General features: G+C 41.0%; 1 protein-coding gene across 1 annotated transcript in view; it reads left to right on the top strand.

Annotated features, from left to right (window-relative positions):
* Window positions 1-4,675: 4,675 nt before the first annotated feature.
* Window positions 4,676-16,087, top strand: part of LOC114659995 (15-hydroxyprostaglandin dehydrogenase [NAD(+)]-like) — a 35,773-nt gene continuing 24,361 nt past the window's right edge. Inside the window, exons 1-3 of the mRNA XM_028812532.2 lie at window positions 4,676-4,761; window positions 8,452-8,546; window positions 13,263-13,386. Of these exons, the coding sequence (XP_028668365.1) occupies window positions 8,454-8,546; window positions 13,263-13,386 (217 nt within the window). The 5' untranslated portion in view covers window positions 4,676-4,761; window positions 8,452-8,453. The remainder of the gene's footprint in view (window positions 4,762-8,451; window positions 8,547-13,262; window positions 13,387-16,087) is intronic.

The following is a 16,087-nucleotide window of genomic DNA, read 5'->3' as shown; positions in this document are numbered from 1 at the left end:
CTATGTCCTTGAGACTGTGCTGGGAGACACAGCAAACCTGGCAATGGTACGTATTGATGTGCCATCCTGGAGAACTTGGACTACCTGTGCAACCTCTGTAGGGTCCAGGTATCGCCTCATGCTACCAGTAGTGACACTGACCGTAGCCAAATGCAAAACTAGTGAAAAAACAGATGAGGAGGGAAAAATGTCAGTGGCCTCCACCTGTTAAACCATTTCTGTTTTGGGGGTCGTCTCATTGTTGCCCCTCTAGTGCACCAAAGCAGCTGAAACTGATTAACAACCCCCTCTGTTACTTAACTGACCAGAGCAATAGCCCACAAGTTTCATTGACTTGATGCTGTACTCTGATTAAAAAGGGGTTCCTTTAATTTTTTTTGAGCAGTATACTTTTACCCCATGAAGCAGATCAGCACATTTCTCATCAACATCCCGAATTAGGGCCTCTGGACTGCGGCGGCGTAATGCATTCGGTCAAGCGTGAACTCCATTCTACTATGCAAACTGTATTTTGCAATATATCCGAAATTAAATGATTACACTGATTATTACGTGGGATATTCAAAACGTTTCCGCACTTTTAAAAAAACTATTTATTAAAATTACATCACTTTTCTATAGTCACCTTCGTTTGCGATGCAATTTTCCCAGCATTGTACCAACATTTTAATGCCCAGTTACTACTCCTCCCGTCTTCAACGTTTCCAACAAAAATATAAAAGTGCGGAAGTTTTTTGAAAGTCCCTCGTATTATTTTTTGTTAATACACAGCTTTACGATTTTTTTTGCTCAACATTCCTGTCCACCTGAATATAAGTTCACAATATCAAGTAAAAATAATTTCAAAGAAGGAAATATACAAACAAACAAATAAATAAATAAATATATAAATAAATAAATAACAGTCAAATTAAGCGATGGCGCTAAGACTTGCGTCGAAATGACCAACGAGAGCCCCGCACCCTCACCAGTGGAGAGTCTCACGCCGAAAAACGGTGTGAAATACCGCGCTGCTTTAAGGTACCCGGTGTACCCGCGCCACATTGCTAAGAGTGAGGAGCCCTCGAGCTAAGTCACCCAGGGGCCTGTGGGGGTCTTAAACGGACATTGTCACGACTGAACAGATTGAATCCAAGTTTTTCTATAGGTGATAGATCGGAATATGATTGAAAGAGAACAACGGATGACGACACTTTTGAGTGAGTAAAAGTAATTAGTAACTTGTATTTTTTTTTGTTTGTAGACATTTATTCAGTCCCACTGTATAATGAGGCACTACCAATTGTATGCTTTGATGCCAACGCAGAGTCGAGCCTCTTTTTAGCAGTTTTTAGCACTTGGCCGAATCAGCTTTAAGCCACCTTTATAACGTCACCAAACACCGCTGGCTTCCCCGTACGGTGTTCTTTTCCACACCACATACCTGCCCCAAACCACTCACTCATAAATAAAGGTGCCCGCTTCAGAGCAATGCCACCAAAGGACCCATCAACAACACGAAGGTTCCAAAAGGAACATTTATTAATTTAGATCCGTTAACAGGCTCCATACAGTAAATAACTGCATAAATAGATGTTTAACAGATTTGTGAAACACCAATGGCTCATTTCACATTTAAAAGGACTCCTGCTGCACACAGTAATACAGGCTACGTCCAGGTTTTCTTAATCTTTTAGTGTCCTGCTGGGTAGCCTACAAATACCAAACGTTAAAGATTTCTTTTCTACATATAAGGAAGTTTTTAAAAGCACACAGAACCAGCTTCATATGCAATGAACTCTTCCCTGAATGAAATGGTGCTTAGTCAAGGGGTGGTGCTACGAGGAGCCACACAGCCCAGTAAAGATTCATAAAAGTGCCAGTATTTTTAAGAGTGTCGATGCTTTCCGTGATCTATGTGGCTTCAAGTATTCATTGTGATGTGAGATGTAAGAGCGCATTAATACCGTGGTCATTACTAAAATAATAAGATTACAGGGAAACACATAAATGTCAGTCAATCAGTCATTCTCCATCCCGCTATATCCTAACACAGGGTCACGGGGGTCTGCTGGAGCCAATCCCAGCCAACACAGGGTCCAAATCCCGGGCAGGGTGCCAGTCCACCGCAGGGCACACACACACACACGCAAACCAAGCACAATTTAGGATCGCCAATGCACCTAATTTGCATGTCTTTGGACTGTGGGAGAAAACCGGAGCACCTGGATGAAACCCACGGGAAGAACATGCAAACTCCATGCAGGGAGGACCCGGAAAGCGAACCCAGGTCTCCTTACTGCGAGGCAGCAGCCCTACCACTGCGCCACAGTACACGTAAATGTGATGTATATAAAAGTTTGAATTAAACCTCATTTAACCATCTATTATTTTAACCCCATTTTATCAATTATGAGGGAAATCCTAGAGTCATTAGGCACTAGGCGGGGGACGTGCAGTGCACTGGACTGAGGTGCTGGTCCATCGCATGGCAAACCAAAGCGCGCGGCCTGACTAACGGGAGTTTAATCTTGTCTATATTTAATCGTATTTCACCTCTTCCATATATGATTTTGGGTAGCTGCTTACATGATGAGAACCGTGATTTAGTAGTTCCAAATGTACAGTACTGAGGTAACAAAGTACACACTCTTTCTCTTTCAAATTTAGTTAATTTGGTGTGTTTTTTTTTCGACCTCTGGTTCAATTTACCCACAGTCCGATTCGTTTACTGAAGGTAGATGTGTACACGCCAATCGTACCAAAACATATCAAATGTACCAAAACATCCGGACCCTTCAGTAAGGGCGATCTCGGTGCGGTACTACGTCAACCCTGGAGCGGTTCTAACGAGGTCAACGTGATCCGACATTGGACTGATCTAACTATAAGAAACACGGTGCATTCTGGGTGAAACTGCCCGTGCTGTGACAGTCATTGTAAGCGTCTGTCGTCGGATGGTAAACATGGAACATTAAAAAACAATACGATTAATACACACAAAGGTACAAACATCTACCATAAACAACTCGCATAACTGCCAGTCTATAGAAATAGAACCTGATACTTAGCCCTCGCCCGCACGATCCCAAAAAAAAAAAGTAAATTCACTAGTGATCGGGTAAATCGGTGGCGAGAAACGGACAGCAGTGCCTTGTGAGACCGACGATCAAACCCTGAAAGTGATGTGCGCAGGTGCGGCCGCTGTGTGGATACTGAGGCACAGTAACTTTGAGACCTGTAGTAAATGTTAATCAGACTTTCCAAAATGAACACCATTAACAAATTGGTACAGGAGTTACGACAGTAGACATTGGATCTGAGGTAACTTGAATATTGGTTCCGTTCACATGGTGGGTACTGGAGAGCAAATGCGCAACATCACACAGTTAAATGAAAGCCCTTGAGATTGCCTTCTTCAGCGCATCTGTTTTAAACTTGCCCTTTTCGTACTATGCGCAATAGCACCTAATACTTGTTTTGTTCCGTTTGTTTGGTGACAGACGTTTTGTTCACACACTTGTGCTTGGTAGATGAATAGAAAATAACGGAAAATGCGGCGGTGCGTAAACACAAGTGTTTTTGACTCATATTGGTATTTTGTTTCCCCGGGGAAAATGTTTCTGGCGAATGAAAGAAGCCGTCGACACGCCCGCGGGGCAATTATTGATATGCCTAGTTCAGTTTGAAAGTTTGCAATATGAAACGCTACCGAACTAAGTGGAATTTGAAACAAAGTAAGGAGCCACTTCTTGATTCGGAACAAAGCAAGCGAACTAGGAATATGAAAATGAATGTAAATAACAGTTCTGTAATTGCACTTTACCGAGTTGTGTAGGTCATCGCAGACCTCTGGCTTTACAACGAAACGAACAGGAATTTTTTGCACACGGAGTTGGTTCTTCGGGCTTTGAAAAGGGTCCAAATATGTGGACAAAACGGAAATCTTTAATGTCTAGGCTACCTAACAGGATACTCAACCTTGATGTTGTTAAATGCAGCAAGAATCCCTTTAAAATCACATTTCACACATCTGTTATCATGGTTATTTAGGGATATGAATCAAAATAGATAAGGTTCCCTATAATGGAACCTTCATGTGGAAGTGTCTTTTGGGAACCATTTATGGCAGTGGTTCTCAATCTGTGGGACGGGAAGTAACACAAAGGGAGGCACGAAGATGTGAAAAAAAGAAAACAAGAATCGAAAATATGAAAAAATACATCTATTGAAACCAAAATAAATTAACTTAAACTACATTCTGATACTAGAAAAATAAATATAGAGTTAGATAAATGTCGATAAAAGTTAAGAAGGTATATAAAATATCCATCCATCCATTTTCCAACCCGCTGAATCCGAACACAGGGTCACGGGGGTCTGCTGGAGCCAATCCCAGCCAACATAATAAAATATGCATCTATTATATATCATTAATTAAAAAATAACAAATTGGTATTAGTGGGCTCCTTTCAAAAAAACGTTAGGGGGGCACGATTAAAACTGTTATGAAAACTCGGGTCGCAAATACTTAAAGGTTGAGAAACGCTGCCCTATGGCATCGTTGGCACCTTTATTTTTAAGAGTGCAGTAATGGAGGTCATTGAGAATCCACTCCTGTTCTTATAAATGACATGAAAGCGAACTGCTGCTCCTTCCTTCCGATCTGAATGTTGACGAAATCTTGAAAACACCTCACCCTTCACACAGTTAATCAGTTAGCACTCGGGGTAAGAAAGGGAAAAAGAAGAAGAGATCGTATTGAGAGGAACCAGCAGCCCGGTAAGTAACAAACAGCATTTTAAAAGGAGCGCGCGTGACATTATGATGCGTAACTGTAGTTGTAATCGAATACAGTTTGAATATAAATTACATTATATTACATATACAGCTAATCATATCCATAGTGCTTTTTTTTTTTTTTTGCTTTGCAGAGAAACTTGTGTTAGTGTTGACTATGCTGTATAAAATGAACATATCTAGATTTTTTCTGGGAGGGTGACACAGTGGTTACCGCTTTTACCATATGGATCCATAGCCGTTGTTTCAAAGCCCAGGCTTGTTAATTGTGTGGAGTTTGCACATCCTGATGTCCACATAGGTTTTCCTTTCACATCTCTAAAGACATTCTCATGACAAATTCACTGTAAGAGAGTGTGAGCCTTGGTGTGTCTGTGAATAGATTCTGCGATGGGCTGGTGGCCTGTCTAGGACTGTTTCCTGCCTTTCGTTTGTTGCTGTCTATTGCCATCTTGAACTGGAATAAGTGGGATTTAGAATGTTTAGTTTTCTAAATCATATAGCGTGAGAAAGGGTCCTATATAGGTGTTGGTCCTCTAAGGTCACAGTAATTATGGGCTTCATTCCAACCAAAAGCTTAAATAGATGCCAGTCACCGATGCTTCTGCAGCAAGCCTCTTTGTCTTAGTTTTAACACCCCTCAGTAGCCTAAACTGTTTTATTCACCATTTTTCTTTGCTTCTTGTTTTCTAACTGCCTCCAGTTAAGAAATAAGACGACAACCAAAAGCTCATCAGCTAAATTGTTTGAATCTGCCATTGTATTCTCATCATAAACTGTTTCATTAAAACATCTGGAAATACTAGAAAAGTAAAAGATCAAAAAAGACTTTTTAGCTTTAGTCCACAGAAAATCTGAGTCATGCTCTCCAAAAAGTAAAATCTATTGTATTAGAAAAGATAGAAATGAGAGAACCAACTATCTGCTTTAAGTCAGAAAATACATGGGACAAAAATCTGCACCCAATGCAGTCATCCAGCACCAAGCACACAGCTTAAAGTGTCTGGCTTTAGAACTTTATAAAATCTTCTGCAATATCAGTGAGAAAAATTTTTCTAATATCAGAACATTTTCAAATCATCCTTATCCAAAATACCTGACCTGAAAAGCTTTACACCGCACGAGTTACATTACTTCAAAGACACAGACTCAGTGCGTTTGGAGGTAAAGTAGGTGACATCCAAAAGCACCCATTCTAAAAATGTAGAGAATGGCATTTGGAGGAACAGATAGATGAATATCCATCCATCCATCCATTTTCCAACCCGCTGAATCCGAACACAGGGTCACGGGGGTCTGCTGGAGCCAATCCCAGCCAACACAGGGCACAAGGCAGGGAACCAATCCTGGGCAGGGTGCCAACCCACCGCAGGACACACACAAACACACCCACACACCAAGCACACACTAGGGCCAATTTAGAATCGCCAATCCACCTAACCTGCATGTCTTCGGACTGTGGGAGGAAACCGGAGCGCCTGGAGGAAACCCAAGCAGACACGGGGAGAACATGCAAACTCCACGCAGGGCGGACCCGGGAAGCGAACCCAGGTCCCCAGATCTCCCAACTGCGAGGCAGCAGCACTACCCACTGCGCCACCGTGCTGCCCAGATAGATGAATAATGAAGCAAAAAAGAAATTAAATTTAAATTAAAAAATAAATAATAAAAAACAAACAAACAAAACAAAAAGGGCGCAGTGGTAGCGCTGCTGCCTCGCAGTTAGGAGACCTGAGTTCGCTTCCCGGGTCCTCCCTGCGTGGAGTTTGCATGTTCTCCCTGTGTCTGTGTGGGCTTCCTCTGGGTGCTCTGGTTTCCTCCCACAGTCCAAAGACATGCTGGTTAGGTGCATTGGCGATTCTAAATTGTCCCTGGTGTGTGTGCCCTGTGGTGGGCTGGTGCCCTGCCTAGGGTTTGTTTAACGCCGTGTTGGCTGGGATTGACTCCAGCACATCCCCGTGACCCTGTAGTTAGGATATAGTGGGTTGGAGAATGACTGACTGACTGACAAAGCAAAAAATCCAACATGAAAGCACAGATCCATCCAACCTTGTATGGACCATTTACTTTGGGCCCCTCACCAAACTGAGAGCATTGTTTAAATGCCACAGCCTACCTGAGTATTGTTGCTGACCATATCCATCCCTTTATGACCGCAGTGTACCCATCTTCTGATGTCTACTTCCAACAGGATAAAATACCATGTCACAAAGCTCAAATCATTTCAAACTGGTTTCTTGAACATGACAATGAGCTCACTGTACTCAAATGGCCTCCACTGTCACCAGATTTCAATCCAACAGAGCACCTTTGGGATGTGGTGGAACGGGAGATTCGCAGCATGGATGTGCAGTTGACAGATCTGCAGCAAATGGGTGATGCTCTCATGTCAATATGGACCAAAATCCCTGAGGAATGTCTCCAGCACTTCATGAGGAATTACGACAGGTTTGAAGGGAAACGGGGGTCCAACCTGGTACTAGTAAGGTGTACCTAATAAAGTGGTTGGTGAGTGTATGTCAGTAACAGAAACTTATAAAGGTTCTGATATTTAACTGGCACCCAATGACGTGTTTGCATACTGACACATCACCAGGATAAAGTGGAAACCTGGTTTTCTTATAAACCTCAGCTTACATGTACGCTTCTGGAGTTCTCCTTTGGCAAAATGCTTCCATGTCATTAAACTGTGCAAAAAAAGAGTTAAGCGGCATCACCAAAAATGAGTATGAAGCCTGTGATAATTTTCTTGTGCTATATAAATATGTTTACTTCTCCATGGGAGGTGAAGTAAGTAACATCTGTCCCTTTTTTACATCCTCGACCTGAGCCACCAATGAACCAGTATGAGTCAGTATGAACACCAGCTGCTGCACGACCACATCACACTGTTTCAACATGTCTATAGCAAGCGGCTGGATGAAACCAAAAGTGACACTTTATTTATAGGCTTCTCTTTTCTGCTTGGCTGTGTGACTGAGCCCTGCAAAGGATTGCCATACTGGTATGTGTGCCTCTTGCCTTACAACCCAGTGCTGCTGGGATAAATAATAATGCAGGTGTTTTAACTTCATTAAAATAAGTACTGCATTAGGCTACTCGTTACTTTAAAAAGTAATCTGACTACATAGCACACATGATACTCTCAACACAGCTCCCGAGATTGTCCTGCTGAGCTTAGCACTGTACTTTCAGCTGATCAACAGAAATTAAGTGATTTCTGAAATACTGAGACATATTTATTTTAGCTAGGAGAAGGAATAATGTGATCAGCTGAACATTTGCTTCTGGAAATTTATCTTGTGGACACTTTTACCCATGTCTGCTGAAAGCGTTTGCAAAGCTAACACACGTGTGGATGAGGAGTGTGCAACAGACATGAGCAGACTGCATACATATTATATTGTGTACACAGTACAAGGAAATTTTTACTTGCAGGTCTCCTAAAACAGTTGATAATAATACAAACCAACAAATAAAAGTTTATATACCTCTATTATTAACTAAACAGTCGCCATTGAGAGTGAATTCATAAGCAACATGACAGCATCCGATGGGTTCAGACAGTTTTCAATATGATTTACTGTTTATGTGGAATAATTCTGGTTTAACATGTTAGAAAGAGGAATGAACATTTACAGTAACACTGTGCTTTATTTTGTATTTTAACAGAAATGTCTCTGGATGGAAAGATTGCTCTCATAACTGGAGCTATTAAAGGAATAGGAAGAGCTTTTTCAGAAATACTTCTGAAAAATGGTGCTAAGGTAATGGGCTGAAAATCAGCATCCCTGTGCTACACTGAAACAAAATAATGAGATGGAAAAGGTGCACTTCAAGGACAAGTTAACTGTTCTAAATATTTGTTTATTTACTCCATCAGAAACAGAAATATAGTTTTTTGTTAAGTATTTTTGTATCAGTTAGACACATTATAAAATATCAGTAATTAATAGTATAATTACATTTTCAGTAGACTACATAAAATTATATGCATAGAAATGATTGTCATTTGGCTTATACGTATGGCACATACAAACAAATTGACTCAATCATCGATAATTTTGGTTACTACAGAATAGTAAAGAAGTAAGGAACTGTCTTTAATGAATCCAATTTGAACTTGCCATATTCGGGGTGGGGGGCATGGTGGCACAGGGGTAGCACTGCTGCCTCACAGTAAGGACTCCAGGGGTTGTGTTGCGGGTCCTCCCTGCGTGAAGTTTGCATGTTCTCACCGTATCTGTGTCAGTCTCCTCTGGGTGCTATGGTTTCCTCCCACAATCCTAAGTAATGCTGATTAGGTGAATTGGCAAAACTAAATTGGCACTAATGGCCACCCTGTGATAAACTGGCACCCTGCCCAGGGTTTGTTCCTGCCTTGTGCCCTGTGCTAGCTGAGAAAAGCTCTAGCACACAGCGCAACGCTGGTCTAGATTAAGCGAGTATAGAAAATGACATGTCATATTATAGATTGAGAACACTTTCTCTATTCATTTAACTAAATCTTTCTCTAGGACCTTAACATCATTATTTAAAAGTGAAATTGGTCTATATCATGCACATTCTACCTTTATTGTCTTTAGAAAGACAGCAATTGACAGTTCATGGTAGAATGTATTTCCTCTTGCTTCAGTAAACATTGCTAGCAATTGTTATGATCATATTTGGATATCATTTTTTTGTGGGTTTATTTGTAATATTTTAATGGATTTGCTGTACACGCTTAGGTATTTCTGGTTTTCCCAGAATTCAGATATTTAGAGGTTTGTTGTTTCATTTTGTACCATTCTGATTCCATTTTGTTTTGGTTTTGGGTGCTGCCATTTTGTGTACTTGTCATTGGAACAATAGAGTCTAGTTGCAGACCTCCAGAGCTCCACTCTGTTGAGGGGCCAATTACAGTAAATTGCACATATCTGATGATGTTTAGCATCTTTTGAATCATACATCATAACATCAGAACATAAGAAATTTGACAAACAAGAGGAGACCACTGAATCTATCAGGCTCATTTGTTTAATTGTCCCAATGTCTCACACAGATTCTTCTTAAAGGTTTTCAAGCTTTCTGTTTTAACTCCATGTCTGAGTAGTTTGTTCCAGAGTCCCACAACACTTTGCGTAAAGAAGTGCTTCCTGGTTTCAGTTTTAAATGCACTTCCCCTTAATTTCTGCTAATGTTCTCGAGTATGTGATTCATCTTTAAGCTGAAAGAATGTTGCTGGATCTACTTTATCAATATCAGTGATCTTACACGACACATGTGTGCCATATTTTGTTTTCAAACATACTTGCACAATGTTTAAGGTTAGGGTTGTTGGAAGGCTATCTGATTTATGAATAATCGCGACTGTTGAGTAGTTGTGCTTTGTAGTTGGTGTGCCGTGTAGTAAGACTGTCTCTTGTTGCGTAGTGCTGCGGGCTGTAACCAGACCCTTCTTTGGGTTTCTATTTTGCAAACTGTGAGGTACAGTATAAGCATGCAGTTCGATTTGCTGTTTAATTGCATAGTTCCAGAGGTCTGCAACTAGACTCCTTTTGACTTCCAGTTTCTAGGAACCATGGACCTTCTGACTGATTAAAACATCAGGAATTAACGTGATTTCTTCATCCGAGATTGTGGATTATCTGAACCTTTGCATACTAAAATTATCGTTCTGATTTTGAGCCCTTCTTTTATACTTGTGACTTCTAACTTTGCTTAATGTTCTGGTTTTGACATATTGATTTTTTTGATTCTCACTCTAGCTTTGTTACATGACTTTGTCTCATCTGCTAGTCACTTTCTTTTTGTCATCTTGTTTCATTTTTGTAATTTTTGCCTAACAGCATTAATGGTGTTAACTGAGTTGAAACACTTTTTTTATAAAATTTCACTGGATAACCGCATTTACATTAAATTTATGGCACTACAATAATAATTATTTTGGTTATAATTAATAATATTTGATTAAGATGACAGGGCCTGCAGATGTTGCTCATTTGTTTGCTCTCTGTCTGTCTGCGTGCTGTCTTGTTAGAAGTCATCGCGGTAACTGGCCCCTGGACTTTCTCTCCAAAAAGCCACCAGCTGAAGAACCAAGACCTCAACCACAGGCTTGAACCTCACCCATGATCCTATTGTAGCACAGATTCTTATTTGTTGATGTGAATTTAGTACCTTCACAGTTGTTTGTTTCAGGAAGTTAATGCAGGTTAACTCAAGCACTGTTATGAAGTGTGTGTGTGTGTATGTGTGTTGTGCGGTTAGCGCTATGAGATCTAAAACCTATTTTCCAGACAGCATGTGCCTCCTACCAAATGCAACTCTCTTTGTGAAGCTTTTCTTTGCTATCATTTATATTATGCTGCTGGCATTTCCCCTAATCTGTTTTATAAATGACTGTTATTTCATTTAATCAGGGACAGTTAACACCTTACAGTACACTGGACCTTTGGGTGCCCTTTTTCTGCATTGTTTGTATCTTTGGAGTCAACTGTGACATAATTCAGTATAATTTTGTCAATTCCTTCTTAAAGAACGCTCCTGCAGTGGTGACAATCTATATACAGTATATAAAAGCCAAATATCACTGACTCACTCATCACGAAATCTCCCGAACCATGAGGACTTGGGACTTGAAATTTGGAATGTAGGTTACCCTTGGCCCATAGGTGCTCTCTAAAGAACTTTTTTAAAAATTTCGGGGTCCAAGCACAAAATTTCTTACACTTTTTTAGACCTGTTTGTATGTCTGTCCACTTTTCACGAGAGAACTACTTAACGGATTTAGATTGGGTTTTTTGTATAATTTCTTGAACATTCCGTTGATTTTGCAACTTTCTCATCATGCTAAGTATCATAGTTCGCTTGCAGTACCAATTTATTAGCCCGAATCCGAGAGAGACTCATCGGGCTGCGGGAACGGGGGTGGGTCCCTCCTCATTCAAGCGTCTGCCATGGGGTGTAACCTTAACTCCGCTTGGTTAGCAAACGAGAGAACTATTTAACAGATTTAGATCTTTTTTTTCTATAATTTGCTTGAACATTCTGGTTGATTTTGCGACTTCTCTCATTGCGCTAAGAATCATAGCCGTGGGGAATGGCTAGTCTATATATATAAAATTGTAAGGGGTTTCTGTATGTCAGTCTAAAACTCAACACACCCCTGGCCTTTGAAAGTTGACCTTGGCCTCAGTTGACAGATTATGGCATGACTCAGGCAATGCCACCCATGAATTTGATGTGTGGCTCATGGATGCCCCAACATTTCGCTTAAGAGTCCTTCTCATGGTCCACGAAGATGTGTTGGAGTGAATCTCATGACAGGAAATGCAGAGCAGCACATGCAAGCCGGACATATTGGGCATGAAAACTATGAGGACACCACACGTGTAGCACACACACAGAACAGATTCAAATACATGCAAACAACTTTGTGGAACACACACCAACAGCCGTTTCTGGAAATGCACAGCGATGCACCTTAAGTTTAAGATGAAATACACCGGTGATTGGTGATCAAACAGTGAAGAACATTCCACACACCAGTGACATGTGTGACGACTAAGGGACAATGGATACACGAAAGAAATACTGACAACTGCCTACGCAAACTTACACTCCACTCGCTAAAATGTCATACACACCATTTGACCGTGAGACACAGCACGATCCTTGTGACGATATGACAGCGGGACGCTGCCACACATACCATACTGAAAGCGCAGCCACAACGTACACAGGAAGTGCAAGAACATACACAATATCACATTCACAGTATCAACAGCTCCACATGTTTCACATCCAAGACAAACACATGCGATCAAAGCAGTTGAGGATGAAAAAAATTAAACTCCACACACCGACACGTGACAGCTTCAAAAAATTAGCATGTGCAAAACTGTTCAGATGATGAGCTTAAGCAAACACTTTTCTCCTCAGTTCCTTGCAGAAGTGCCTGATTTCATTAACACAAACAGTCCCTTCACCCAACCCTTTTACAAGTACAAGGGACATTGAGGAAGAAGTAAAACTACAGACACAGACACACAACATTCAGCTTTCAGTGGTTACAACTTTCACCCTCATTGCACATTCGAGCCTCTTAGCAGGACATCTAGCTTCTCAATCGAAAGTTAGTGTCACAGACACTAACTCGACACTCCAAAGATGGAAACACAAAGTGCCTACTCATTCAAAATTCATATTCACGTTTAACATTCTTTTGGTAGACTTCACCCCTTTTCATTGAAGGACTGGAGGTCAGTGTTCCACTAGTCAAGAATAAAGAACAAAGATTGACATTGTGATAGTTGTTATCACAGAAAATGAGCACAATAACATTATTAAGAGGTTTTCTAGGAATTTAGAGGGAACATTTGGTGCACAGGATGATTTCCCCCAGGTTTCAATCATCATATTTCTTTCAAATATCCACTAATCCACGTTTTAGCAAACGAATGTCTGTGCTAACTCAGGATATTCCTTATCTTTTTCAGGTGAGTCTTTTGGATATAAATACATCAGAAGGAAATGAACTAAAAACAGTGTTTGATAGTGCCTATGGTGAAGGCAGGACGTGCTTCATCCGATGTGATGTTTCATCTGAAACTGAATTAAATGGTAATGGAGATTTTCTTTTGTATTTTACAAATACAAGGCCCATTTTAAAGAACTAATGATGAAAGATAGCAATGTGATGAAAGGGTCATTGGTGGCATGCAATACTGATGAAACAAGCTACCAAAAAACATTTCTTAATTGAGAAAATGAAATGCTGTAATCTGTAAAATGAGTTGAAATTGAAGGGACCTATTTGTTTTGTTTCAATATACAGTATTTAAAATAAATGTTCCTTTTAAACTTAGTTTACATTTTCACTTACCACAGTTTTTGTAGTAAACACAATTGTGAAACAATTTATATGTAAAGTTCTCTAATTTGCGTAATTCTACAAGTGAGGCCTGTTCAGAACAAATGAGTCACTCAGCGAGTCAGAGAGTAACCTTGTGACCCTGTGGTTTCCAGTCCACACCTTGTCTGCTAGACGGACGGTCTGACGCATACTGCACAATGGCTAACCGCCCAGCAGAACTTCACCAGGAGCACAATATGCATACAGAAGGTTGAAAGCATGAAGAAGGTTGAAAGCACTAGGGCCTTCATTCCACCGCCTTCTCATGATCCATCCATTTCAATACCCTATTTGGCTGTGTTTGACCACTTCGAGCCTGTTACTCACCCCTTTTAAACTCTTTGGGGACTGAATATTTTTTCCAAAAAAACTCAGTTTTCTGAAAAGCACACAAAGCGATGGTTTCACGCATGAGTCAACGTAAAATGTCTGTTGCTATGTGCTGTGGCTGCTGTTGGCATATGTTCAGCATCTCTGGGAACAGTGGCTGTGTGGGGGCACCTCGATGGTCTGCAGGAATGCACGGTGGGCTGGCTGCCTTCGCACAGCAGGTGGGTGGCGGTGGGGGTTGCAGTGTAACGCAATCTGGTTTGTACCTCTTGACATCATAAGTGGTGGTCCTACCAGGCAAATGCTTCTGTAGGCGCATCAGCTACACAAAAGTGTTCAGCGCCACGGTCAGCTATGGACCGATCAGATGATGCCGATACCTCACTTTTGTTTTTGATATCCATCTCCAGATCACTTGCATCAAACTCAGAATCGAACAAGTCAGAGTCCTACTCAACGAAATTACGTAAAAGGTCCATGGAGTATTTTGGTTTGCACATTCGCTGTGGTCTCTTATCAGATGTCAATGCTATTTTAGAAGTTGTTTGCTCTTCGCTACTCATGCACGCGTAGGAAATCGAGGTTAAATCAACAAACTTATGTAACTTTTCTTCTAGCAAAGAGAGTCAAATTAAAATGTAAGAGTGAGTTTTACAGCTGATTACCGTCCTCTACTCCTGAATTTTGACAAAAGTCGACATCAGCCCTAAAAGAGTTAAAGCAACTGGTTTCCAGTATGAAGCCATCTGGCTCCCCCCTTGATGTTGTCCCTCCTCGACTTCTTAAGGAGGTCTTTTCTACCTTGGGTCCTTCTATTGTTACTATTATTAATGGTAGTTTAACTTCTAGTGTGGTGCCTAAAAATCTTAAACATGCTGTTGTGCAACCTCTGCTGAAAAAAACGGGTCTAGACCACTCTGTTGTGTCAAACTTTAGGCCTATTTTCAAGCTACCTTTTTTGTCCAAACTCTTGGAAAAAGTCATCTACATCCAACTGAAGTCCTTCCTGGATGAACATGCAATTCTGGAAGTGTTCAAGTCTGAGTTTCAAACTCACCACGGCACTGAGTCCACTCTGTTAAGGGTTTTTAATGATATTCTTTTAACAGTGGACTCTGGTGACTGTGTACTACTCATTCTTCTGCCTTTGACACTATAGACCATGAGATCCTCATCTCCAGGCTGGAGCAGTGGGTGGACATCACAGGTTCAGCTCTCCAATGGTTTAGGTCTTATCTCTCAGATAGAAATTTTTGTGTCAGCATTAACATCACTTCCACCTCTGTTGCCCTCCCCTGGGGGGTACCACAGGGCTCCATCCTGGGACCTCTTTTGTTCTCCTGCTGCCACTCGGTGCTGTTTTCTCGAAACACGGTATTTCATTTCATCTTTATGCTGATGACTGTCAGGTTTATTTCCCTCTGAAGCGTCCTAGTCTATGCTCTGTCCAGCCCCTGCTCGATTGCCTTATTGACATCAGCAGTTGGATGGCATTAAATTTTCAAAATTTTAATGAGAAAAAGACAGAAGTCATGCTATTTAGATCCAATGGCACCAACAGGACCCCCTGCATCGACCTTTCCACTATGGCTCAATATGAGAAATCCATGATCACAAATTTAGGTGTGAAAATGAATTGTACTTTAAAACTTGATAGCCATGTGAACGCAGTGGTAAAATCTTGCTTTTTCCAGTTGAGGTGGCTGTCAAAAATCAAACCTGTCTTGTCTAAACGCAACCTTGAAACAGTGATACCTGCTTTTATGACCTCTCATCTAGACTACTGCAATGCACTTCTTTATGGAATTAGCCAGGCCTCCATTGCTCGCCTACACTTGGTGCAAAATGCCGCTGCTCGATTTTTAATTGGTACAAGCAAGCATGAGCATGTTACCCCAATTTTGGCTTCCCTTCACTGACTTCTAGTTCGTTTTTGAATCCATTTTAAGATCCTTGTATTTGTTTTTAAATCCTTTAATGGTTGTGCCCCATTTTATTTGTCAGAACTGCTGCTCCCTTATGCACCGTCTTGCTCTCTCAGGTCAGCAGAACAGATGCTTTACATGTTCCTCAGACACA

The sequence above is a fragment of the Erpetoichthys calabaricus genome, chromosome 11, assembly GCF_900747795.2.
Source record: "Erpetoichthys calabaricus chromosome 11, fErpCal1.3, whole genome shotgun sequence".
In the NCBI taxonomy this organism is placed as follows: domain Eukaryota; kingdom Metazoa; phylum Chordata; class Cladistia; order Polypteriformes; family Polypteridae; genus Erpetoichthys; species Erpetoichthys calabaricus.
The sequence above is the reverse complement of the archived record's forward strand: the minus strand, read 5'-3'. Positions and strand labels throughout refer to the sequence as shown.